We start from the raw sequence: 26,942 nt of genomic DNA, 5'->3' as shown, positions 1-26,942 counted from the left end.
ATATGAAACAGCACTGTTAGGCCTGGGTCATACCAGGTTTCCACATGCACATGTACATGACCACAGTTCCATTCATACTAAAATGTGGGCCAGTGTGTCAGTCTAGTCAATGTCACATTCCATTCCAGTAATGAACGTTTTCTCACCAGTAGTTTGCCCTCATTTGTAGTGATTGTACATTTTTGGGGACCACAAGGGTGTGTGAAAATATCCATACACTAAAATATCGCAATATTTCACGGTGTGACACCATGCCAGTGTGTTTTTTTTGTTGTATTTAAGGCTCTGTCCGCTAGTTAGCAGCAAGCATTTGACTCTCCTCCTCTCACTAGACAAAGAAAACTGTATTTTGTTAATGCATATTCATTCATTCATTCATCTTTTACCGCTTTATCCTCCACATGAGGGTCACAACCAGCTGACAGAGTGAAAGGCGGGGTATACCCTGAACAGTCCATCACAGGGCCACATAGGTGGAGAAACAATCATTCACTATTGCTCTCACACCTATGGTCAATTTAGAGTATCCAATTTGCCCTAATCCCCAAATCTGCATGATTTTGGACTGTGGCAGGAACCCGGAGAACCCGGAGAACCCGGAGAACCCACCACACACACACACACACACACAGGAATGCATGCATACTCCATACAGAAAGGCTGCATATAAATGTGTTATTTGTTGTTGTATTAAAATAGACCATTTGGGGGAAAATAATTGCTATATTCAAGTATCCCAATATGTCACACAATATTATAATGTTTCCCCTATTGGGGTATGTATGTATGGTATCTCAGCACACAGGTTTATTGTGTTCTTCTTTGGCCAAAACTATGAGTGTGCCAGTATATGTGGTCCACGTGGTCCAAAAATGTGCAGGTGCTCAGCTTTCGGGTCCTTTGAGAGAACACTATTTATTTATCAGGACGTGAAGAGGATTTCAACAATTTCAAAAAGAAGTGACTCAACAAATTAGAGACCCTAGCTTTAATGAAGTCTGTTCTTGATGCTTCATTTTCACTCTGGTCTGCTTTCAGTGTAAAAAATGACATACACTCTCTATTATATCACTGGTCCATATTCCAGTTCTTACACCCTGTGCTTCCTCTCCAAACAGTCTCTCCAGTAGAGAAGGGACACTTGAGGTATTGATGAAAAAACTCATCTCTCATGTTTAGTCCTATGCTTCTTCCTTCAGTGTTCGTCCGTCTCTCCACATTGCAAGAAGAATATATAATTCTCATGTTCCTCCTCCCTCTCTCTCCTCATTTGTCTCGAGGGAGAATTTCAACTCATTCTGGAGCGAAGCCACTGACCTCGCCTCCAGATGTCTTCCTCCTCGTATTCCTCTCGTCTGTCCTTGCTGTCCTCTCAGCGCAGCGCGTGTTTCTGCTCTTCCTGTAGAAACGCCTGCTTCTCCATCAGCTTTCGGAACAACCCTCCCCGGTTGCCGAGCAGCTCCATGTGCTGGCCACACTCGGCTACGCGGCGCTGGTCCAGCACAGCCACAGAGTTGGCGTTCTTGATGGTGGACAGGCGGTGAGCAATGATCAAGACTGTCCTCCCTGTTGATCGGTTGAAAAAAAAAGCGTCAGAAAAAAGTAACACAGAGTCACATTAAGAAAGCAAATACTATAAAATGAAAGAAATGTTGGTTCCCTTTGTTATAAATCTACCTTCCATCAGCCGCTCCAACGCCTCCTGGACCAGGAACTCGTTCTCAGAATCCAGAGCACTGAGGAAAGACGTCTGTTTAGGATTGTTTTTGTTCAAGCAGTCCACAAGAAATCAACAAATCAACAACTTCATGTCCTAAATTTGTGATAAGGACGTTAAAATGGATTGCACAGTGTAATGGCGACAGAAAAATGACCCAATTCATGTTTATATGTCTCCCTTATAAGCTTCCACCATCTCTAAGCCACTGGGAGGGAGAATAAAACCATTTACAGCACATGCATTACGCATTGTTCAACCAAAACAAGGGAGAGAATAGTGGTCTGATGGTATCTGTTTTCAGTGAAAAATAAGAAAAGGAACTTAAGAGGAAGAGCAGTAGAAAAAAAAGACAAAACCTCCGACAGGTTTTCACTCTCTGGAACTTGAGAGGCTTCAACAAAGAGTTAGCTATGATGCTAAATGACTGTAATATAATTATTTTCAATCTGACTCTCTTACCTGGTTGCCTCATCTAAAAGCAGGATCTTTGGATTCTGTGGAGAGAAAACAACATCAAATTGAATTTGACATCCACATGACAAAAAAAGAAGACTTTAAAGAAGTTTAAAAAACCAGAACCAGGTTAACGCACAACACCATTACATACGGATTACAGATGTGACGGAGTTTTCTGTCAATGGTGAAAAAAAAAAAGGTGGACCAAGCTATTATACGTACCTTGAGTAGAGCTCTGGCAATGGCTATCCTCTGCTTCTGACCACCTGAGGGACAAACGATGTTAAATTTACACAAACACAAACACAAACAGAGAGGCTGTAACAGTGTTTCACCTTCTTCATAAGCTAGAATCCCCACCTAGTGTTTCTGTGCCTTCTGTGAAGAATTCAATTTATATATTTTTTCCCAGAATTATTTTAGTGTCTATATGAAACCAAATTTTAAAAGGATTCTCTTGAGGCGTTCTTAATTAATAGGGCAAAAACAAGACCTTATACTTCAGAACATGGCATTCTAATACAGTCAGTTATAAGGAGTATCCCTAAAATACCTTTAAGAATTAATACGATGCCACAAGATATTGTACAGCACCAAAGTTATTCTTCTTAAGATAATCATAGATGACATAGGTAAAACAATGGCTTCAGCCTCGGGGTGCCTCTAAGATAGTAAAACCAGTTGTTCTAGATCCAGTGCTTGGAATTAACAGTGATGTGAGTGCATCTCAGTCCCTGTTCCCCACCTGACAGCAGCACTCCTTTCTCCCCCACCACAGTGTCAAAGCCCATTGGAAAATCTTGGATGAAGTCATAGGCGTTTGCCACTCTGGCTGCTCTGTAGATGTCTTCTGTGGTCACAGCGTCGGGGTCCGCTGCACCATAAGTAATATTATCCCTGATAGAAAAAGAAAACAGCACTGGCTCCTGGGAGAAAGTGGGAGAAAGAAATTGTGTTTGCTTCAAAAAAAAAGAAAGAAAAAAGCGCTTACAGTTAAAGGAAAACACCAGAAAAAACAGATCACGCATTTAAATGATTACCTGGCTGACAGTTCCAATGTGACTCCTGAGCCAATATGGATTTAGATCTCTGATGTCATGACCGTCTATAATGATGACACCTGGAGAGGAGGTAAAAGGAATGACCATTTAACGAACAGCTCGTCAATTTACAACATCAGAGTGTGAAGTTTTTGTTCTCACCAGAATCTGTATCATACAGTCTGAGCAGCAGCGAGACCAGAGTGGATTTTCCGGACCCACTGGATCCCACCACAGCCATGACGGTACCAGCCGGGACCAGTAGATTGAGGTTCTGGAAAATAGGAGCCTCCTTACGGGTTGGATAAGCAAAGGAGACATCGCAGAACTCGAGCTGGCCCTTCAGCTGGTCTGGAGGGAGCACTAGACCTTCTGTGGAGGGGCAGAGGATATCTATCACTCAGACACATGCATATAACCCTAGGCTGTTTTAAGGCGTTGACCATCCGACGCTCTTTCAGATTCTTTCCTTTTTAGATTTGCTTTGCAGCGTTGGCAGTTGTTACCAAAGTCAGGTCAGATTCTCCAAACAGTCGACAGAAGGGGCAGAAGTCTAGTTCTCTCTTCTATCAATTGATTTACATCATGCTGAAAGGTTACTATAGAATAAGTATGAGAATAAGAATAATAACCTTAATTTTATCTCAACAAAAGAGATAAATAAATGTAACAATTGTGCAGAAGAAATAAAAGTATGTACTATGTTAAATATGTTTGAAACAGATTCATAAAAACAACATTTTAGACAGATAAAAAAAATGAACTAAATGGCAGATTTTCTTTCCTGTTGATCTGTGACTGTTTCTTTGTTCTCTTATTTTGTTTTGAACATTCCTCTGAAGCTTGGAGGAAAGAGAAAAATATTAAATAAATAAAACTAAACTAAACAATGGATGAAGCGAAGTGAAGTTTAGTCTGTTCACAACTGCAACCTGCAACCACGCTGTATACTCATAATATTTCCTTTTGCAAAGACCTAATTATGATTTTAAGTCACAAGACGTCAGCTGAGCAGTTGGTCGCTAAGTGTCCTGAGGATGGATTGGAATCCGAGTTATCAGACCTGAGGATGCATTCAGGACACATTGGGTTAGGTTCAGACCTGTACTAAAAGCTGTCCACTACTGATAGAATGACCCAGGACGGTTGTTAAAACCATATAAAATCCATATTAAGAATATGTTTACCATTGAGAAGCGGTTGTTCCCTGATGTTTTTAAGCTAATACTCTCCTACTTGTGTAGGTGCATGCATATATGTGTTCTGACCGTCAAGGGGGAACTCAGGCTTTCTGTCCAACAGCTCCCACAGTCGAGCTCCTGCTCCGAAACCCTTCATCAGCTCAGAGTAGAATGAACTGAAACCTGGACATCAAACAGACAATACACTGTATTATTGTAAACCACACACATACTGTACAGAGGTATGGTACAGATAGAACATTTTCATATTCACTTGTGTGTTACCTGCGATACTGATGCCCACCCACAAGGTGTACATGACGAACGATGACAGCTCTCCCACTGTCATGTGATGGTTGGCCATTAGGAGACCTCCTTTGTAGAGCACTGACAGGATCATGAAGTTACCACTCAGACCAGTCTGAAGCACACACAAACACACACAGAGAGAGAGACAGGTTTTCAATGGTGATGCACAAAGCTTATTTTAAAGATGTAACATCAAGTGCATGAATGCATCAAGTTACTTGGGAATCCAGGTTTAGCTGCCATAAATGATGTTGTGCTATTTCACACCTGTTCATTTTCACTTTATTTATTTTCATTCATTTTGTTTGTTTCTGTGATTGTGAATGTGGGTGTGTGTGTTTTTAATTTTGTTGTTCGGGGGACACTTTAAGTTGATGCACCAGCTGCAAGGAGCATGAAGGCTGAAGAAGAAGCGTAACTTTCCAGTTTTCTAAGCATCTTACTCGTTCATTTTGAGGATATTTTTGGTTCCTGTCGACTTATTCCCTCTCAGGTATGTGTATTTTGAACATTTGCTATTGCACATATCGTTTTTCTTTTGATTATCTCATGACGTGAATATGTGCCCATTGCGTTTGTATAATGTTTTTGATAGTGTGACATGGACTGAGATGCACTTTTTTCTGTCCATCAGTGACAGAAGAACTACGTGTCGTATTTTTACTGCAGGGAGTAATACCAGGTGAAGAAAGGCTTTCTTTGGAACTCATGAGTCAACCTGTGACCTTGTGAACTCATAACTTTGACATGGTTCATCATATATACAGGAGCACATTCTGAACACAACTTTGTAAAAAAACATGCTTATGCTGCGTTGTGGTGGGAGGTGATATTTAGAGGTGGGTAAAAACAAACTAATAACTATATATTGTGAATAATTTTGATAGACTATTTTAAAAACATGTTTTATCCCACGGAATTGTGATATTTCTAGATTGGTTACAAGAAGCAGCATAAAGTAACAGTTCACTTCAAAAAGTTTAGTTTATTGGTGTATTCTGCAATGCAGTGTTTTGAAGACATTTTTCTAGTTCATTAGAAGCATGATACTCTGAAGACTCACACATGTGAGGTGGCATCTTTTCAGAGAATCTATTCATTTTAGCCCAGCATTTTATTACGTTTTCTCCAAGTACTCGCTCAGTGAACACAGAGAGGAATGTTTCAAATGTCACAATTTAGATGTGATGTGCATTGATTTTGAAAATATGACTCGTTACTGTTACTGTCTCCAGAAATGTTTCATTCAATGTTGGTTTAAGGAAGAAACAAAAATCACAACGATTGCTTAATGATATTATTGAATCGCAGTAAATCAGTATCATAATACAAACTCTATATATTGAGATACAGTCAGGTTGGGACAAAAGCATATTGTCCCAGCCCTTTTTTTCCATTTTAGGTTTCAGGAAATAGTTTACAAATGCTTGGTGCTTTCCAAGCACCAGAGTGAGGTATTGTGACCTCATTTGGCCATTTCATGATCTCAATAAAGGTTACACGACAAGTGTGTTTGCCAAGTCTTCTACATGGCAATGATAAGGGTTTCATGGGTAATTTTAATCATTTTGATCTATGTTGTCTTCATGCTATTCACAGTTAATGCAACAAGGTAATTTTACTTTTACTTATCATTACTTATATGGTAAAACCAGTTGTTCTAGATCCATAACTATACATAATAAATTTCAGTCCATTAAAAAAATCTTCAAATAAAATCATACTAAATGTGCTGAATCATGCCATTAGTCAGTTGGTTTATCCATTTGTGACCATGTATGGCAAAACATTTCATGGCGAAACATCCTGATTACACGTCAAGTTCTGCGGTAACTGTGACAGAAAACAAGACGGCAAAATACAGAAGCCCATGTGCAACAGCTCATCCGCAACGGTGACACAAACACGCACAGACACGCCCACAGAGAGACAGACAGATATACATGAACTTACCACTCCAAAGAAACCGGCTCGTAAAAAAGCTTCCTTCCTGGCCAGGCTGAGGACGTGATCTGTCTTCTGTGTGTACGTGTTGACCTCGGATAGCTCTTTCCCAAAAGCCCTGACTGTCCGCATGTTGCTGATACGCTCCTCGGCCAACTGTACACACATAAGTGCACACGCGCACACACACACACACACACAATTTTATTACATTATCTATAGGAAATTTGATTATGATCACAGTAATAGTTTACTCCTCCTGCAAATGTAATTAAGGCCCAGGCAGTGAAGCGTTTACCAGATGAACACAAACCTGAAGGGCCAGATGTTTTCACAAGCTATCTATGAGAACTGCCTCTTACAGGAAAGAGATAGTTTGCCGTGTTGTTAAAATCCTTTGCCAACTGGATACTACATTTTGTGTTGCTTTTTAAACCTCTCACTCCCAAACACAAGAGTCCACTTACAATAACAGTGATTTTATCTCACAATAACAGAAGCCTCCGTCAGTACATTTGTTACTTGTATACATCTGGAAAAAGGACTTTAAACACTTATCTCGCAAAATAGCACGACTGAACATACAGGTGGAGTCAGCAGTAGACCAACAACTAAGATATAATCACTGTCTTTGTCCCTGGAATTTTCCTGTTGAAAAAAAGTCTGACTAACAGCAAGATGAAGCAGAGACTATGCTCTTAAAATGGAGGAGATTATCAAGTTTCACTGAGTTTGCACCTGCCCGATTCCAGAGGCGATATACAAATACCTCATACAACGTCACTTAAGAAACCTAAACTATCTCATACCTTTGATAACTTTCACTAATAACAAACAGTTCGCACGTCCTTCATATCACAGTATTCCCAGACAGTGTTTGTGTACTTGTGCACTGTACCTGTGTGGCTTGTGCGAGCGCATCCTGGGTGCGTTTGGCGATGGAACGTAGATATCGTCCATAGATAACAGCGAGAATGGACATGGGAGGAACAATCACCAACACAAAGCTCGCAAGACTGGGGGAGACATAGAACTAGAGGAGCAAAGAGAGAGAGATAGAGAGAAAGAATTGGTGAAAAACATGGCCAGAAGAAATAAAAGAAATATAAAAGATCTAAATCCCTTTCTTTTCCATTTATTTCAGTAAATGTTATTTACACCAGGAATTAATTCGTCTTGTGTGTATGCATTACGTTCCCTGTCTCTTTCCTGTTTAAGGAAAATACAGCTGTCAAACATGAATTTTAAAATCTGACAACAGAATAAAGGAAACATTGGAGTCGTTTTCATTAAAAGCTGAGTGACTTAATATTACCACAAGAGCCTGTTGCTAGTGACACAGCATGTGAGAATCCTTTCTACAAACCTGTTTTTCAACAATCCTATTGATCTCAAAGTAAATTCAGCTCAGAAAAGAAACAAAAGAGGTTAAGTTGTGTAACGTTTATTGTCCTACACTGCACACTGCCCGCTTTTGTTAAATGATTGACTCACTTGCACATATGAGCAAGAGTGTTTTTATGGTTTTTCCTTCAACTGAGGCTTATTTTACAGGAATGATGCAAATTTCAGATTAACGTTACACTCCTTGTGGTTGTGCTTGGTAAAAACACATTGTTAGATTATTTCTATTTAGTTATCAAAATGGGAAGACTTTAAAGTCTATATTAGAGGTCAAATGATTTCTTATACTAGTAGCAACTCAAAAAATAAGACACATCTCCTTATGACTGAACTTGAGCGAGATATTAAAGATCTAGAAAGGGAGCTCTCAGTGAATAATACACTGGGGAATGTTCAGAGACTCTCAGAATTAAGGGCTAAATATAATGATGTTACTGCAAGTAAGGCCTTTGACAGTATCAGTCGGTTAAAGCAGACGTATTATGACCAGGGAGAATCAGCGGGTAAATTACTAGCATGGCGGATTAAAACTCTGCAAAATGAAAGGGCGATCACTGAGATTGAAACTGAAAGCGGGACGACAACAACAAATCCAACAGAAATAAACAGAGCATTTCAAAAATATTACATGAACTCCGAATACTAATGACTTACACTCCTTTTTAGATCAGCTCTCCATTCCAGCTTTAGACAAAAAGGTAAAAGAGGAGCTAGACGCTTCCATCATAACATCAGTTCCGGATGGATTACCTATTGATATTTACCACCTTCCTTATCGAATGCGTTAATAACCCTGGTCTTAAAACCAGAAAAGCCCCACATAAAATGTGGATCATATCATCCTATTTCGCTCATAAACTCAGATACTAAGATTATAGCAAAGGTGTTTGCTAGACGCCTTGAAAAACATCTTCCTTCTCTGAAAGCCCCTGACCAAAACGGTTTCATAATAGGCTGTCAAGGTTTCCACAATATTCGAAGACTACTAAATATTATTGAGCTGAGGAGAAAAAACCCAAACACAGCACTAGTCTCCCTGGACGCTGAAAAGGCGTTCGACAGGGTGGAACATAATTATCTTTTTGAAGTGCTTCAACGATTAGTTTGGTGATTACATATGTAAGTGTATGAAAATGCTATACCACTCCCCAAGCGCGTCTGTCATGACAAACTTTGTAACCGTCTGAGGACAAGAGACTTGCTTGGTGTGCAGACTTAGGAGAGGAGATAACTGAGCCTGAATGGCAAACTATTTGTGCCCAGTCACAAACACAACCATCTAATTCAGGTTTCAGACTGCTACAATACAAATGGTCCATGAGGCTGTATATCACTCCAGAGGTTCTGAATCGTTTCAATGGTAACATTCCTGATGTATGTTCTAAATGTGAAACACACAAAGGGACACTTTTCTCAAATACGTCAGGGGTGACGCTGCCTCTGTGCCCAAGAATGTGTGTTTTGGGACTCATACCAAATTAATCTCAGCAGAGATATCAGAAAGATGGTTACCCTAAGCCTACCTCAAGCCAGACAGAATATTGCAAAATGTTGGAAATCTTTACATAGAACGACTACAAATGCTGGCTAGATGGCATTATACAAGTTATAGCCATGGAAAAAATAACATACTCACTGAAAGGAAAATATGCACTGTTTGAAGAAATGTGGACGTCCTTCCTGGACTTCCTTCAGGGCCCTCAATTTCTTAGGGCTCTATAGTGACCTTACAATCATTACCCCTGTACAAACCCCTCTTCACCACTAACTGTGCCATTTAGTTTTTAGTGTTTTTTTTTCTTTCTTTTTGTTGTTATTATTTTATTAATATGATCTTTCGTTAATATTGCTTGTGTTTTTTTTTTAATTTAAAGTATGTTTTTGTCTGGTTGGCTGTTTTTTTGGGTTAACTGTATCTGTAACTTGTGGTTTCATGTTAGGAACAAAAACCCTCAGAAAATCCAATAAACACATTTTGAAATCCCACAATTCCGTATGATATGAACAGTGTTTCTAGGAAAATGCTTTTTAATTGCATTGTCATTGAGAAGTACTACCCTACCCATAATCCTCAGGCAAAACAGCAATATCTCTGATTACTTGAGTTCACTATAAATGTAAACAAAGAAAACTAGGTAGGTTCTGATGGGATGATTCATTACGTTCACATTAATTTCACTACAGTGCAGTTATAATTTAATTAAGACTACATACATCCATGAAACTCACAAATGTTTATTGGATGTGTAGGTCCTTAGGTTTTATATTAATTACATACATAGTCTTGTACGATACACACTGTTTTGCTCCGATTGGTTGTGATTTCTCTAATAACTGGTCTAACCTTTTTAACAAGATTTTCTTAAAATGTCAGTGGAGAAAATGAATCACCAGAAATGCACTTCCTGAATCAGAGCCATTGTAAAAGTAGGTTGTTATGTACACCTTAAATCGTTTTTTTGACTCTCCTTTCAAACCTGTCCTGACCACAATTTTCTGTGCACTCACCATCATACTGACACCAGCAGCTGCCTGGGCCACAGCTCTCAGGCCATCTGAGAGGTTGTCTGTAATTGAGCGGCCTACGATGGCTGTGTCTGCAGAGAGGCGGTTGATAAGCTCACCGGTCCTGTTGCGATCAAAAAATGCCACTTCCTGTCTGAGGATGGAGGAGAAGACAGAGGCACGGAGATTACGAACAATCCGCTGACCTGAAGAGAAAACACATTAGTGAGGAACAAAGAGAAAAGAGACTGCTGCACTGAAACAATACATACATTTATATAATGAGGAGAGTATTTAGAATGGTGTGTATGTTTTTATTCTGTCAATAACAGTATCACTCTCCCTCCTAAACTCACCTGAGATCTGCATAAGGTAGACTCTGGCAGCATTGGCTGCTCCTCCACACAGAAAAACTCCAGTCAGCATGATGCACAGTGATGTCAGGGACGCTGTCATCGCTTCTGTGTCTGTTCCAGTGGTGAATATGGTGTCAATCACTTTACCCAGGAAAAATGGTGCCGACATTGTGACTGCACTGGAGACAGTCAGGAAGCCTATAGCAGCTGGAGTGGATTAAGGAAAACACCAAGAAACATGGACAGAGAAGTCAGTAATTAATTCAAATAAAAAAAGGTTATTCTACTTACTTCTAAAAATCTTTCAAACTTAAATCGGTGCTATTGTATTAGTAGATTTTGAACTAAGTCAGGTTTACACAGCATCTACAAAACAAACAAGAAAACTCACAAACAAAAACATAAAATACACTCTGAACAAGGCACTCTAATGTAAGCCAAAAATACAAAAACATTAACCCTTCAGTTTGCCAAACTCACTAGGCGAGGTTTACCTGACAGTCTCCATCTTTCTGGCCGAGCAAGTCCCAAAATCCTTCTGACGTCCTGCACAGGAACAGAGTTTGGCGCCTGGCTCTTCTCTGGTGTTTCTGCTGGCTGTGCGGAGGAAGAGCTGGCAAAGGCAACAGGTGTGTGAGTGGACGTGGGGGAGTGTAAGTACAGTGAGCCGCAGGGCTGGAGCGACGTGAACGGCCTGGACGCCGGGAGGAGTGACGAACTGACGCCGCTCCACTGCGTCGTCCTTCGGTGGGCAGAGGAGATGGCCAGGCGGCGGTCCAGTGAAAGCCTCCGGTGTTGTGTGAGCCTAAGTCTGGTTAAACACACGCCGTGTGAGCAGCCTGACGTGCGAATTAAGAGCCACATAGTTCGTTTTCAGCCAGTGGCGAGTTAAATAGAGCAACAACACAATTAAAGAGAGTTTGGAATCAGTTCGATCCGGCGATAGCTGCTGTTCCTGGGCAAATCCATTTTAGTTCCTCGGTCTCCTGAGACGTCCACTTGTCCACATTATTGTCGCGTCATTGTCGAATTTAGACCGTTATTTTCACATTATCTGAGGCCAACATGCGTCTTCGCCCATTTATCTCTTATCACCGAGCAGCTACCGCCACCAGCAACACCACCTCCACCCCTGCCTGTCACTGTCATGTGTAGTTCAGATAAAAATACGCGACTGAAACAAACACACGTACACGTACACAAATCACTCCGACGTATCAATAAAATATCCCTCGAACAGAGTCAGAGCAAAGGTGACCCTGATGTGTGTCTCAGGTATAAACGCACACCGGACTGTAGCTCCAGTTTTCTCACTGGCGGAGGAATGACGGCGCTGCACACAGTCACAACTTCCTCAGGCATAACCAAGCGAAGCCAGAGCCATAAGTATGGGTGGGGGATATGACCCATTAGCAGAGGTGGAAAGTAATGAATTACATTTACTCGCGTTACTGTAATTGATTGTTTTATTGATTGTGTACTTGCACTTTTTAAAGTCCTTTTTTTAAAGCCTTAACTTTTTTTGGAAGTACTGTACTTTGCTCTATTTTACACAAACACACATTTTTCACAAAGTTAAACGTGTGTTTAACCTTGTGATTGTCACACAGATTTAAAATGTGGCTGATGTTAGAGTCCGACAGCAAAAAAGCGGTTTGGATAATATCGATTGATTCTTGATTGCTTCGGCCTGACTGGCAGGGTGAAAGTTGAAAGATCACTGAAGTCTGAAAACAGGAGGCACGTGCTATCTGACAAGTTGTAAGTTAACTTCTAAACATACACAAAACGTTTGTAAACAGCCGGAGGTGAAGCTCGTGGGGATTTTGCTTAATGTAGATGCGTGACAGCCCGAGAGTCACATTATTTTTGACGTAAAATACACCATGCTCTCTAGCTAGCTGTCGTTAGCCGCATGCTAGTTGTTAAAACGTGTGTAAATGTCGAGTATGTTGAATCCTTAGAATCCTACAGACATAAAAAGACAGAAAATCCCAGCATTGGGGTACTTTCATTCACTATAAACAAACAATAGCATTCACACAGAAAGTAAATCGATACATACGTAGTATACTGAATGTTTTCAATTAAAATAATCTGACCAACGCACAAGAAATATGCAGTTAAGACAACGAATCAGCGAAAATATGTTTCTCAACTTTTAACCAGTGCATCTGTAATTAATCTTAGTTAATAATACACTTTCCACTTGTTCGAAGATTTGTAATGAATTAGTTATTTTTTGCACACACACATCAATTATTGATAATGAATTTGACCTTGCATTTATTCCACTTACTTCACTTCACTGAGTCATTAAAAGGCATCACGTTTATAATATTTATTATGTAAAAGTATTATTAAAAGACATTGTTAAAAGTAATATGCATCATTACAAATCATCTACAATCCTATCCTTCCTTATGGTGAGATTAGGAACTTTTTCTTTATCTTGCAGTCCAAACCTACCTTTTGCAACTGAAATCCAACCATACCTGCAGCTGGAGCAGCTGCAGCGATGGCGGCCATTTACTCAGGTATCCACCTAAAGCTGAAGAGTCCTCACACTCCATGGGAGGACAAGCTGAAGCTGGCTCGGTTTGCCTGGATCTCACCTCAGTGTCTGCTGCCCAACAAGGAACAGGTAATAGCTTGTGTTCTCACAGGATAATGATGACGACTAAGAATGCCATGTATCAGTCACAACTAAGTCCTGTCAGTGAGAGACTAAGGCCGCTTTTCAATTATACAGTTCTAGCACAACTCAGCTCGAATCTACTCGGTTAATTTGCTTTTCCATTAGTGATAGTACCTGGTGCTTTTTTATTTGTTGTTACAGGAATAGTCATGAACATGACATCCGACACAAAAACATGTACTTAAAATGTTGAAATAAAAAGCATATCTCCTTTATTTCATTTGTATGTTGGGAGCACATTGTTACATGTTACAAGATTATTGGTGTGTGGTTTGAATGTGGAGTCTCAATGTTAGTTGGGATTGGTTCTAGCTCAAATCTTACATGTCTGTCTTTGCTGCTACAGGTGTTGTTGGACTGGTGCACCCATGCTTTGACAGGATGGTACAATAAGAAAGTGGAGTATTCTCACAATGTACTGGAGGGCCTGTGGTGTTACCTCGATGACCTGCTTCACAGCCGGAAGCTCCACTCACATCTGAAGCAGGGCAAGACCGTCAGCCTGAGGCTCAACATGGCACAGGTGCTGCGTGAATGTGCTAAACAAATGCTGGGATTAGCCTTGGCCAAAACAGTGCTGTCTGTAATTCAAAGAACGATCATAAAACAGGAATATTTGCCTTCACTGACAACATGGCTGTCAAAAACAGATTTTAGCCATTTAACAGCATTTATTACCAGAAAGTGATTAGATTATATATATATTGTTCACTCAAGAAGTAGTGGGTCAACAACCTGTGTTTTGTGATGTAAAATCGCTGATTATCTCTCAGGACTTTGGTGAGTGGAGTGAGTGTTTTTTAGGCAACACAAACACTGGATATGAGAGCAACTGAAAATTATACATTTACACATACATTTGAAAACCCACCGATTCACACTGGCTTTTATATAGTGTTATATTTTTTGTAATTTTACAATTTAGACTCTTATCTTGTTAAATTAAGATTTTAGTGTACTGCTCTGATAGTAAATTTCAGTCAGGAGCCAGAGCTCCACAAAAGGGTGATCCTCTGTGCTCGAGAGGTTGGGCTGTTTACTGTAAATGCATTCATGAGGAGATGTCGAGAGGTGGGAGGGGAATGCTTATAGCATCACTGGGCAGGAAGTTAACCCAAGTTAAGATAAATGAAAACATCACTGACTGCTGCTTTAACATTCTTTTATTGTCTTTTCTCAAAATAGTCTAAAGATCTGAATGTCCAACCTATGTTTACTTAATTAAAAAAATTATTTTGCCAATCACCATCACAAGGACTTTGCATAAGACTTTTGGAAAAGTGCTATATAAAAAAGTTAGATTGAAAAAGGTTGTGTTTTTATATAAATATTTAGAGGAAGTTGGTATCAAAGCCTGTTTTTATACCTCCTCTTTCTTCCTTTATTTTTCTAGCTGTTGCTTGACCGACTTCAGGAGTGTGCACAAACTGGCTCCAAGTCCTTGCTGTGTGTGTCCACTATGCTGAGCGTGTGTCAGGGCATTGTGTCCTCTCCTGTGCTGTCTTCCGTCTTCATCACCAAGTATGAGCTAATGGTTGACCTACTGGTCAAACTCTGCTCTCTGTCATGCAACAAGCTACAGCAGCCACTGCTCACAGAAACCACAATGACTGAGTCTACTACATGTCAAGACCAGGTGATGAGTGAGCATCTTCAAGCTCAACCTACTGCCAATACAGACTCTGTGGACACAAGCGAATTCCCTTCCAAACATAATGAAAAAATGCCTTCATCTAATGTATTTGAACTGCTGCTTCAGGTGTTATCCTGTTATTTAACAGTGCAGCGACAACAAGCAAATCCTAACAGAGTCTTTACCATGGTAACCAACCAGCTGCTCCAGCCGTTAGTCCTCCTCAGACACCTGCTTACCTCTGCTGACCTTTTACACACAAAATTGCATCTCCGTCAGCAGCTTTGCAGAGACATCCGTGCCAAGATCGACTCCATCCTTCATTTCGCGCTCTTTCCATCCGAGCACCTAACGTCCTACAAGGAGGAGCTCCTTCCATCCAAAGACAATTCTGGGAAGCGTGGTGCAGGAGGAGCAAAAGGTCTCTTAAAACCAGTCACTGCCATACTTTCCAAACTGAGTGCTCAGGGTTACTGTGAGCCGCTGTTGCTTTACTCTGTGAAATCCAACACATTGTCCCTGCTGTTCAGGTTTTTTCTGGATAGCTATGGAAAAGGAAGAGGAGAAAGTGAAGAAGAACAGAGGATGCTGTGCTACTATTTTCTTGTCAGATTAGTCCCAGCCTTGGATCTATGTATTGATGGTGACACAGTCTCACCTGCAGAAGCAGACAAGCCAGTGTCTGCATCCCAGGAGAAAAAGTCTCCCCCAGCCTCCCTTCAGTCTCCTCACAGTTGGAGCCTGGCCCTGCTGGCTGTGGAGTCTCTGCTGAGCCAGTCTCTGTCAGCTAATATTTATAATGTAGCAGCAGACAGGATAAGACACAAAGAAGTCCAACTCGGCTTTTACAGAGCCCTAGGACAAATACTCTTCAACCAGGCTCAGCCAAGGTAATAAATTCCTCCACCTAATGTGTTTGTCTGTCCTTCAAATTCCTGAAGACTTCTTTTCCTGAAGAATTCTTCATGTTAACAGGGTCATGTTTTTTGTTTTGTTTTTCAGCATCCCAGCCTGGTACCGTTGTGTGAAGGTGCTGTTGAGTCTCAACCATCTGATTCTTGAACCAGAATTGGACCAACTGTTGTCTTCAGCCTGGGTTCATTCTGAATGTATGGATGCACGAGTGCAGCGGGCCAGACAGGTCAGACAGTAAATCCTAAATTTCACTGTGTAGTGACTAGGGGTGGGAGCATGGGTACCTCACAATTTAATTTGAAGGGTTCAGCTGGAACAACATATTTTTGAGGTAACTAACTGAACAGAAGTCATTTACTCTATAGCAATAGTGGGTGCATGCACATGGAACCCCCTGAGTTGTATTATTTGCACAACAAAATTAGAACACCAAAGTAATTGACTGAAACAAACATGACTGTGATTAAAGAGTCACACTGGACAGGAGCCGTGATCAGCTGTTTATGAGTTCCTCTTCTAGCCCATTTTCATAAATAAATTAATAAATTCCTGTATTTAGTTATAATAATTTAAGAGAGAATCAATGCATCTCCACACTGTTAATACAATAGTTTTTGTATGAATTTTATGTTTATATATGTATTCCATATACAAGATGAATATTGAATTAAAATGCTTTATTTGAGACGGGACATTTTATCCCAACAGGTCATGGTGTGCAGTCTCCTCCAGACCTACACCAAGCTGCGTCAGCTTCCTCGCCTCTTCTCTGAGCTCCTGTCTGTGCTATGTCAACCAGCTCAGGAAGAATTGCGACCTCCTCTGCTGTCTGACATGGTATCCGACTCCCTGAGGACTTGTCTTCAAGAGACACCTCCGTCCCAGGGCCTAGAGATCTGCTCATTAGTGCTGGAGAGCATGAGGAGATGTATACTACCTGACCTTTTAAAGGCAGAGAAGAGTGAAATTGTTGGAGGACGAGATCAAGAAGGAGAAAGAAGGAAAGTTAACATGAACCAAAAGAGGCAAGATGCATCTCTGAAGCTCCTGTCTCTTAGCCAGCTCCTTCATGCTGCTTTGTTTAACCTAAAGACTCTAGACAATGCATCTCCCCTTCCTTTAGCCAGACAGGGTCAAGCCCTGATGAAGCAAATGCAGGAGGTGGTGAATGACTTACTACAACTGTTGTCGGTGGAAAATCCACCTGGTAAAACAAAGATAAACTCAAGTCAGAAGACGCCAAAGAAAGGCAAAAAATGTCTGGAACACAAAGAGCCAGAGATGGTCTCAGTGTGGGAACAGAAGACCCAGGAGGCTACTCTTCTCCTCAGGTACACCTGGGTGGAAGTGGACACGCTTTTTAATCTCCACTGCAGTAAATACACATCTGACCAGAAAAGTAAGACTGAGGATGAAGCCATTTCCAATGATCCAATCATGACTCACCTTGAGAGTCTCTTATCTGGAGACATCTTACCAGCACGACTCCTTCCCTCTCCCTCCAGCAGCCCCATGAGCTGCTTGTTGTACAAAATGCTCACGCTACAACAGGTGAAGAAGATTTTATTATACAGTACGTCGCTCAGTGAACCGAGCACTGCTGCATTGCTGAACACAGCAGTCCAGTTTATTTTATCTAAACTGAAGCTCGAGGTGAGTCTAGATGGAGAGCAGGTGTGGGATGGGCAGATAAGCAGCGTGAACTCCAACTCCTATGCTGTTGCACACTGGCATCTTGTCACATCCAATCTGCCTTTGGTTGCTCCTTACCTGAGCAGAGAAGACATGGACTGTGTTGCGGATTTTTTAGTCCGTTCAGTACTCGGCAGACAGACAGACGTGGACCGGCCGTCCAGCTCTCTCACTGTGTCCCTTATTACTTCTCAGCTTCTCCAAAGTCCAATTCTTGCAGAATTACCTTCAGTTTTTTCTGCGACAGTTTGTTCCCTAATACAGAGAATTAGAGATGTTCTCATGGTGGCTCATAAGCACAAGGTTTGTGCTTCATTCCCAGAGTTTGATGGGTCCAGTCAACCTCTTTCCACACCAGTAAAGGATGAGAGCATAGTTGAGGATATCTTATCTGCCTCTAAGACTGGAGAGGTGTTTGTTTCACTCACTGACACACAGACAAAGGAGCTGATTAACCTAGTTCAAATCTTAATGAGTGTAAACCCAGATGGTATGAACTCTGAGGATCTGTCCTCTGTTTTCCTCCTCCTCTTCTTCATGCTCACCTCCTGCTCCTGTCTGTCAGATCCAACGGTTGATGATCGTTGTGACTCTGGAGATGATGTCATGTTCCTGGTGAGCCTGCTCAAGATGCTGACCATTCTTGTGGAGAGCCGAAACTTAAAAAGTGTTTTGAAGGTAATTCATGGAGGGACGCTGCTGCAGGCTGCTGTGTCGTCTCTCCTCTGGCATAGTAGCAATGGAAGATTTCGAGCCACATCCAACCCTGATTGGTTGGATTTAATCAAAGCAGTGCAAGACTTCATCACGTCCTTGACTGAGTTGATTGTAACCAGAGGAAGCAGTCTTGTGCTCAACCTGGAACAGTTTGTCTCATTTTTTACCAGTAAGGAAAAGCCAGATTCAGGAGAATATATTTCATCTGTTCATCTTGAGCTTGCATCACTAACTTGTTTGGCCCAGACATTGAACTCTAACCTGGGAAGAAGTAAATCAATGGATCAAACCTTCACCCAAATGATCTCTAGAGTGATTGCAACACTGGGACCAGCTGTTGAGTCCGTCCTCAGACTCCAGACTTTGAGCAAAGAAGCCACTAAGCCAGCAAGTGTCCTTGGTCAGGCCTTTGTGGTAGATGTTGTAACTGTCATGCTCCACTGTGAGGTGTCCTCACTGCCCGTGAACACCAGGAGCACTCTGGATCACATAACCCTGTATCAGGGCTTGTGTCAGCATATCCTCAAAGATCTTAGCTCTTCCCTCGGGTCCGTGGATGCACTGTTTTCTTCTCTTCACTTCCTGTCCACTTTCTACAAAGCAGTGGAGAGGACGAGGGGAGATGGGGAAGATGGAGGAAAGATGCTGGAGGAACTGTACATTCAAATCCTGCAGGGAGTACGCAGCCTGTTGACAGGTACATAGTTAACTATTTTGTAGTGGTGTTTGAATGTTATGTTGTAAGTCATAGTTACTAACCAAGCATCTGCCCATCATGTCTTAATCACTTCATTACCTCATTAATCACTTACTGAATTAAAAAAGAAACTGCCTAACAGGCGATATATATTGAATCTTGAATCTTGACAGTGAGAGTGGTGTGTGTGTGATGTAAAAATTTCTCCACGAGGGGGCGTATTCTGCCAAAAAATTCAAAACTTTATTTCAAATGTCCATAAATGTACAGACCAGGCATCACCTTTATCTCATCAAAAGGCATATACTCTACAAAAAGCTGGGCAGTAGGGCTAAAAATGTTACATGATAAAGTGTCAGATGAATAAAGATTAGGTTTAAACACCACTTATTGCTAGGAATTACTATTGCAACAACACATCACCAGTAGGGTAAAACTAACCTGTCTCAGTCTAAGGCCAGCTCACGTTCCCTATTAGTTGGTGAACGCATTTTCACATATATTCTGAAGATTGCAGTGTAGCAATTTTTATTTTTATGTATTTGTTCTGTGCTGTAATCATATAAGACATTCAATTTCTATATCTGTCATTTTTAAACAGTTGGTTCTTTGTATTATCCTTTATTTCTCTTTTCTGCAATGAACTGAAATGGGCCCTTTAGCTCCTCGTCTGTCTTCAGAAGACATCTGTGAGCTGGAGTCAGCCGTGCAGGAGCTGCTGTGCAACCTGTTGGAAAAGAGTACAACCGATCAGTTGACATTGCTGTTGGTGATCATCAGAGAAGGACTGAATGCTGGAAAGCTGAGAGCCGGAAATTACAGGGTGAGGCCATGCGCTGTCTTCATCACTTTGTTGTTTCTTGTTTAAAGAGAATCTGTTTTTATTTATGGCCTAATCTTTTCACTCTGCCTCTTCTGTGCTTTAGGAGGTGCTGTGTGCAGTCACCATCATTAAGCTGCTCTTCTGTTGTCAGTTACCTGAGACCTGCTCTAAAGCTCTGTGGCTCATTGCACCAGAGATTATATCCACTTTGGTGGTGAGTGGCAAAACCACACACATTCAAATAAATGCACACAAAGGCGTATGTAGCATATTTTCATAATCTGTTAATCTGTCAGTAAATTCTTCTCATTTAATTATTTGATCCATAAAATATCAGACATACGGCCTATTACAATGTTGTTTTTTTTAACTATTACTTAATAGCACATTAGCACTGACTCACTTTTAAGCCATCGTTAAATGTAACAGCTGTGAAAAATTCTGATTCTTTTAGGTTCTATTTATACACATTACTTCTAAGAAAACTAGACCTAATATGTGTCTCTTAACTGTGTGTATGTGTGTGTGTGTTTTCTCTGTGTTAACAGTTCCTAGTTAGGATGTGCAGTCAGGACGCCTCCCTGACACTTCCCTTTACAGTTCCCGCCGTGACGTCTATGACATCACTCCTGCGTCAGGGGGAGGGGCTCATCTCCAATCCCCATCATGTGATCTTGGTGCTCGGTGCACTGCAGTCGGTGACCCTGGACCACTTGTCGCCCCACGCCTACAAGTCGACATTCAACGCTGTTCACGAGTCACTGTTTGCTATCATTCAGTGTCATCCTCAGGTACGTCGATTCTGATGGATGTGTGAGCTCAGTGACACATGGCCATGACCAGGGACAAGACAAAACTGTGCTTGAGGGAAATGCTCACAGTTTATTGCATTTTGGGTAACAAATCAATCAGCTTCCCATGACGCAAGTATAAAAAGGAGCAGCCCACTGTGGTGTTGATGTTACAAGGAAAAAGTATTTCAATCCTGTAGTAAATTTTTCCAGTATGACATTTTTAAATAATCCCACAACTCTTTAAATTGACAGTAGAAAACACAATAAAACCTGCCAAATTAAGCCACATTATTTGGTGACATCAAGGTAACATGCATCAAATGTTGTATAATTTGTATTATTTGTAGCATGATATCAAATTCATGAGGGTTTGGAGATACAGAGTTTAGGGGAGATATTGGGATTGGGACAATCCCTATAATCTGTGCTGTCCAGCCCATAGTATGCTCCAGAGGAATGAAGCTTTTCACCAGGAAATATTGCAGCTCATCAGTGTCATGCCACAGCTGCATGAAAAACCTTCAGCCTTAACTCAACACTTTTGCGTTGCAAAAAAAACATTTTTTTCCCTTAAAGTTTACAAGTAGTACAAGACCTATAAAAGTTAATTCACAAGTAGTTTGACTTCTAAAAGTTAATTCACATTCTAGTCTACTTGTGGCCTTTTGTTGTTCTGGTGTTTATGTGATAATTTCTCTGTTTTTCTCTGTCGGATCTGTTGTCAGACAGAGTGCACCTAAAACAGGGCAGCTGTGTTGAATAAAACAGAGCAAGAAGCAGCTAATTGTTTTCAGGTGTGTGTGTTTGTACAAAAGAATAGATGAAAGTAAAATGACAGAGGAGGAAGATAAAATTCAGAGGAGGAAGCAAATGAAGGGTGATTTATAGACAAGTGACGTGAAAATAAGGGATTAGGAGATGAGGGGAGAAGCAGGGACAAGATGTGGTAGGAATGTTGTCTGTGTGAAAATGTTCAGGATAATTTAGATTAGAGAGAGAGAGAGAGAGAGAGTGAAGAGCCAGAGGAGTGATGGAACAAGGAGGGGCAGAGGAGGTAGTGCAGCTGGCACACAATGTTAGGTTGGCATGGAGCAAGTTTAAGTCAATGGAAACCATTAGTGAGCTTCAGGCAGAGGTGGCGACGTCTCCCAGCTCTCTTTAATCCTCTCCTCATCCCTCTGTCCACAATAGGGACAGAGGTACAGACAGAAATGCAAACCCAGCTCATGAGGGGATCAAACTTTACATTAGTTATCTACATATACATATATAAATATATATGACACTCAAACTATTTAAGCTGAAGACATATTTTTAACGACCAGTGCCTCATACTAGGCTATAGTAATTCACCACATTCATTTAAACATATTTTTAGATTGATTCATGTCTACTGTTTAAGTGACTGTAGTTGTATAACCCTAATCCCTTACCACCTCTACACTTAACTGAACCTTTTTTTTTTTTTTCAAACATAGACATTATGGTTTGTATGTTTTTGAGCAGGTTTTACCAGTTGAAACTGCGAAAGTTGCCAAAAACTGTAACAGTCTAACATGTCTTATAAATTAAAATGCCTCCTAAACTAGTAACTGATCTAAAAAGTTTTGTTTTGTGTGCGTATGTGTAGGTGTTGTTGAACGCAGCTCCCTCCTTCTTAAATGTCTTCTACCGTCTGGTGGTGTCCATCATGCAGGAAGGCCGGCAGAAAGGAGACAGTGACACAGGTAACATCTGCAGGATCAGACAGTGGAGATGTTATTTAATAACTGAAGAAATATGTTTTCCATGAAGTTTATAAAACTCAGATTTTGTGAATTATTATCTGACTTTACCTTAAAGCTGCAGTTGTCAGAATTGCTGCTGCTCATTTTTGTTAAATACTAGTTTTAAGGTTGGAGGCTCTCAGTCCTGAGCCCCTCCCACCAGATGAGCACAAACAGACAAATATGCGCTTCATACGCAACAAATGACCTGATGCGATGGCTCTATCACTTTCATACAAAATCTTTGTTCTCTTTAGGTTCAGATGGTGACGTGTATCTCCAGTGCTCCAGACTGATTGAGAGGATGTACTCTCACATCGCTGTATCAGCAGAGACCTTCACTACGCTGTCAGCCTTCATGGTGGCTCAGTATGTCACAGAACTGCAGAAGGTACACACACACACACACATATATACACACACAGACCAGCCCTTTTGAAGTTTTGTCACAAAATGAGATGTAGCCCAAAGTCTTACAAAGGTCTAACAAAGATGCTCACAAAGATACAGTAGCAGGTGTTAAGATACTGCATTGACTTCCATTTATTTGAACAGCCTAAACAACCAGTTAATGCCTAACCCTTAACCTAACCACAAGTCCAATTCCTGTCACCTTTTCCAGAAATGAAGTTCAAACTACTTTCTAATGTAATTTGGACACCACCGTTCCCCCAGTACTCCACAAACATCATGGTTTTCTTTACAGATAAGCGCTCATCCGTATGTGTGTTTGTACACAGGTATTTATGAGACCGATGCCGCGAGATGCAGTTCACTTGTCTCTTTTTTTTTGTATTTCTCCTTTATTTAACCAGATAAAAGACCCATTGAGATCAAGATCTCTTTCACAAGGGTGACCTGGCCAAGAAAGGCAGCAGCACACATCATAGTTAAATAAAAACAGGAAGGCAGCAACTACAATACAAACATGGATATACAAGAGTACAACTAGACAAACATAAAGTGCAAGAGTTGTGGTCACAGTAGCAATTTAAGAACACAGGCACTGTTCAATGGATTTGTGTTGTCTGTCTTTTAAGATGGAGTGGAAAGCTCCCAGTGAAATAAGAGCATGCAATTTAAGTTCAGTTTGGAGGGTATTCCACGCAGAGGGGGCAGAGAAACTGAAAGCTTTCTCTGTGGGCACTATACTGTATACCTGCAGAGAGAGTGGAGTCTCACTCGTACAGTAGGCTTGCATGTTGTGCTCGTTGCTGTGCGCTGCAGCTGACACTGTCAGTTGATAGAGCAGGAAGCATACATGCATATATCGCATTCAAACACATAATAACAATTTGAACGCAAACTTTTAAACCTGCTCCCACTGAGACAGAACCTTATCGAACTGTTATGTGTACAAACTTTTAATCCCACCTTCAAAAAAAAATTCAATTTTATTTTTTTTAGTGACAGCCCTTAAGTGACAGCCCCACCTAAAATGAATCAGTTCTTTCAAAATCAGGTTGTGTCTCAGTGGGACCAGGTTTTGGTGTCCATGAAAACTATTGGTCCTGATAGTGTTTATGCCAGAAAGGGTCCCAAAGAGGAAACAAATACAAGTACACACACTAAGTCTAAACCCTTAATCAACTAAGATGAATTAGAAAATGTGGAGCAGCTTACATGTCAGTACTTGGGTCTAAGAGTTCTCACAGAGATCCAAGTGCTCACACACACACACACACACACACACACACACACACACACACACACACACACATCATACATATCTCAGCTGAGCCTTTGATCCTGCCACTTGCTGTGGTTGTTCACACTGAGCTAGAGTGATAGAGTGGAGCGTAGTGACAGAGACGCTGACGCACAGAAGCCGTGATGGCAAGTGTTCACACTCCTCAGTGAGCAGGTCCAGAGTTACTGTAAGTCACTGTGCTGGAGGTTTGAGGTTGGATGTTCCCTCAGAGCAGTGAGTCACGTCTGGTCGCTGCGACCACACTGCATTTAACGTGATGCCAACCTGACTCAGCAGTCTCCAGCACAGTCAGCCAGCCGGACAGACAGACAGACAGGCAGGCAGACAGACTTAATGCAGACAAAGGTGTTCGGGATACTTTTTATCTTTTGTGCGAGTCATTACATGTTCCTAAAATTGGATTTGTGTACTGTTTTAGATTTAAATTTAGACTTAGACTAGATAGGCCTCTTAGTAAGTCAGAGTAATTTATACGTCTCTGTGTCAGAACTGTTTCTCATGGCACTGAGCCTGAGCTGAACTTTCCATGCTGCAGCAAAGTGTTTCTAAACCACAGTGTAGCTTTAGGTTTAAACCAAAAAGTTAACATTTTCTGCTTGAACAAAGTTGTGTTTTATGTAACAGATACATACATGGTTCGTCCTCGCATTCATCTGACTGTCTTTTCACCCTGTTTTGAATTCCTGTCTTCTGGGCGACTGTCTTTTAAGCTTTTTTTTTTTAATTCACCTCTGCAGGTGACTCTGCGACCGGACATTAAGCTGCATCTGACGGAGGGGATCTATCAGATTCTGGACTTGTGTGCGGAGCATGATATCAAGTTTCTGATGGGGGGACTTCAGACGGGAGTGAGAGAGGTTTTCAATGAGCTGTATGGTAGCTACACACACTACCACAAAGCACGGAGGCAAGGAGAGGACAAGTACACCGTTTGATCTGCCACAATATTGTCTGCAATGGTGTGTGTTCAAATCCTTCTCCAAGTGGTTGACTTTAGTCACACCCTGCCTGCATCATAAATATGCAGCACACAGCTGCTATGCATTCACGCAGAGGGATAGAGTCAGATCTGGAAACTGAGGTTTTCCTCTTGCTGCAACCGCAGCAAATGATCTGTATAATATTATGTATAACAACTGGTTTAATTGAGATGTGATTTCCATTTAACAGAAAAGCTGGGAAAAAAACAATGTCTAAATTGTACTTGTGTGTTGTTTTTATTTTGTATTTTGCCAAAAATGGGATCATTTTTAATTAAATCCTGTCTCAGCCCTATTAAGTTGTCTTGTGTCCTCTATTGTCTTTTTGTCCACTTGGGATTGTTTTCAGATGTGTATATCTGCCTTAATTTAAGTCCAGAAAGTGATCAGTCAGGAAATGGAGATTAGAGTTGAAAATGTGTTCATATTAATATTAATATAAATATATAAATATACATTTTTTAATAAACAGGAACTTTCACATGGTTTTTCACCTCCACCATTAAAAACACACTTTTTAATGGTATTTTAGATATTTGAGGAGGTTTTTCCTCTCTGAAACACTGGTTTCTATTATCTTGACCCTCAATTTCGACGCTTATTTGATGAGAAGCTATACTGTGTATTTGTGTGTGTAAGTGGGCCATTGTAGTTGCTCCAGCAGGATAGAAAATGTGTGGTGCTACCATCCTGCCAACATCAGTAGCTCTGTGGATTTACTGCTTGTGCTGAAGCCTCAAGGTCAAACTTAGATGCTGACACAGACTCTCAATCGAATGAATGGAAAACTCAATGAAGGTGCAAAAATACCGTAAATCTGTCATTGTGGGAGGCCCCTGGTACAAACTCTTAATGAGACACTGCATTTCACTGCAAAGTCCCAACATACATTATCGCAAGACACTACATAGACTTCATTGAGAGCAGAGAAACCCAACAATTCACACAATGAGCAAACTCCAGTTGACAGTTGACTGAGCAAATGTACACACGGTACATTTGCTCCATTGAGTTCTACCTTTGTCCTGCTCATATGGAATACAAAACAATACAGCACCAGCTGCTACACACTGACTGAACTGTGACTAAAAAGTTGTTTTGACCTCAGACACTATCAGAAAAGCTGTGGCCGTTAAATAAAAAGGGATTGTCCACTTGAATGTTGTACAGGCTGTAGCATCAACAAAGTAACTGAGGTGTGCATGGAAACAACATTTAACATAAAGTCATTGAGTTTAGTTAGGTGGAGTTCAGGACAGTAACAGTGTTACTGTCTTGTACAATATTTTGTCTTTGGTTTATCTCTTTATCTCGCCTTTAACATTCTATTAACAGTCCACAATGGTTTAGTCCTGCAATATACAGTATTTGTATATCATGTATCATGCAGCCTTTTCCTTGCTGTACCCTGAATAAAACCAAGGACAGGCAAGGGATCCTTTAGTTATTATTGTCGTTTTTTATTGTTGTCAGGCTGCCTGTTGACCTGAGAGGCATCATCGCTACACTTTCTACATTCAAGAGTTAACTAAGAACCGGCCTGCACACATGCACAATGTGTGTATGCAATTATGGATGTCTGTGACTGGGCATGTGTGGAC

The 26,942-nt window shown here is 40.9% G+C and overlaps 2 protein-coding genes across 2 annotated transcripts; one reads left to right on the top strand and one right to left on the bottom strand.

Moving 5' to 3' along the window:
* Positions 1-688: 688 nt before the first annotated feature.
* On the bottom strand, positions 689-12,240 carry abcb10 (ATP-binding cassette, sub-family B (MDR/TAP), member 10). Its single transcript, XM_058629880.1, has 14 exons — positions 11,410-12,240; positions 10,916-11,122; positions 10,563-10,765; positions 7,549-7,683; positions 6,660-6,806; positions 4,683-4,818; positions 4,485-4,580; positions 3,379-3,588; positions 3,217-3,296; positions 2,922-3,102; positions 2,399-2,442; positions 2,180-2,214; positions 1,678-1,736; positions 689-1,566 (listed from the first exon to the last, which is right to left on the bottom strand). Exons 1-14 carry the CDS (start codon positions 11,777-11,779, stop codon positions 1,373-1,375), a joined length of 2,097 nt encoding a protein of 698 aa, XP_058485863.1. The 5' UTR covers positions 11,780-12,240; the 3' UTR covers positions 689-1,372.
* A 343-nt stretch (positions 12,241-12,583) lies between these two features.
* On the top strand, positions 12,584-25,592 carry urb2 (URB2 ribosome biogenesis homolog). The gene is made up of 12 exons (XM_058629849.1): positions 12,584-12,676; positions 13,374-13,559; positions 13,960-14,136; positions 15,007-16,136; positions 16,249-16,387; positions 16,870-19,267; positions 19,930-20,090; positions 20,194-20,304; positions 20,639-20,881; positions 22,515-22,611; positions 22,908-23,041; positions 25,099-25,592. The coding sequence occupies exons 2-12, from the start codon at positions 13,434-13,436 to the stop codon at positions 25,294-25,296; spliced, it is 4,914 nt and encodes a 1,637-aa protein (XP_058485832.1). The 5' UTR covers positions 12,584-12,676; positions 13,374-13,433; the 3' UTR covers positions 25,297-25,592.
* Positions 25,593-26,942: the final 1,350 nt, after the last annotated feature.

This window comes from Solea solea, chromosome 5 (assembly GCF_958295425.1).
Source record: "Solea solea chromosome 5, fSolSol10.1, whole genome shotgun sequence".
Taxonomy (NCBI): domain Eukaryota; kingdom Metazoa; phylum Chordata; class Actinopteri; order Pleuronectiformes; family Soleidae; genus Solea; species Solea solea.
This window is presented reverse-complemented; position numbering and strand designations above follow the sequence as displayed.

Excerpts from the sequence above, each read along its gene's own strand:
- abcb10 (XM_058629880.1), bottom strand. The coding sequence starts at position 11,779 with ATGTGGCTCTTAATTCGCACGTCAGGCTGCTCACACGGCGTGTGTTTA. Across the intron at positions 11,123-11,409 it reads AGAAAGATGGAGACTGTCAG|CTGCTATAGGCTTCCTGACT; the intron begins GTAAACCTCGCC and ends AATCCACTCCAG. Across the intron at positions 3,297-3,378 it reads ACTGTATGATACAGATTCTG|GTGTCATCATTATAGACGGT; the intron begins GTGAGAACAAAA and ends CCTCCTCTCCAG.
- urb2 (XM_058629849.1), top strand. The coding sequence starts at position 13,434 with ATGGCGGCCATTTACTCAGGTATCCACCTAAAGCTGAAGAGTCCTCAC. Across the intron at positions 13,560-13,959 it reads TGCTGCCCAACAAGGAACAG|GTGTTGTTGGACTGGTGCAC; the intron begins GTAATAGCTTGT and ends TTGCTGCTACAG. Across the intron at positions 23,042-25,098 it reads ATGTCACAGAACTGCAGAAG|GTGACTCTGCGACCGGACAT; the intron begins GTACACACACAC and ends TCACCTCTGCAG.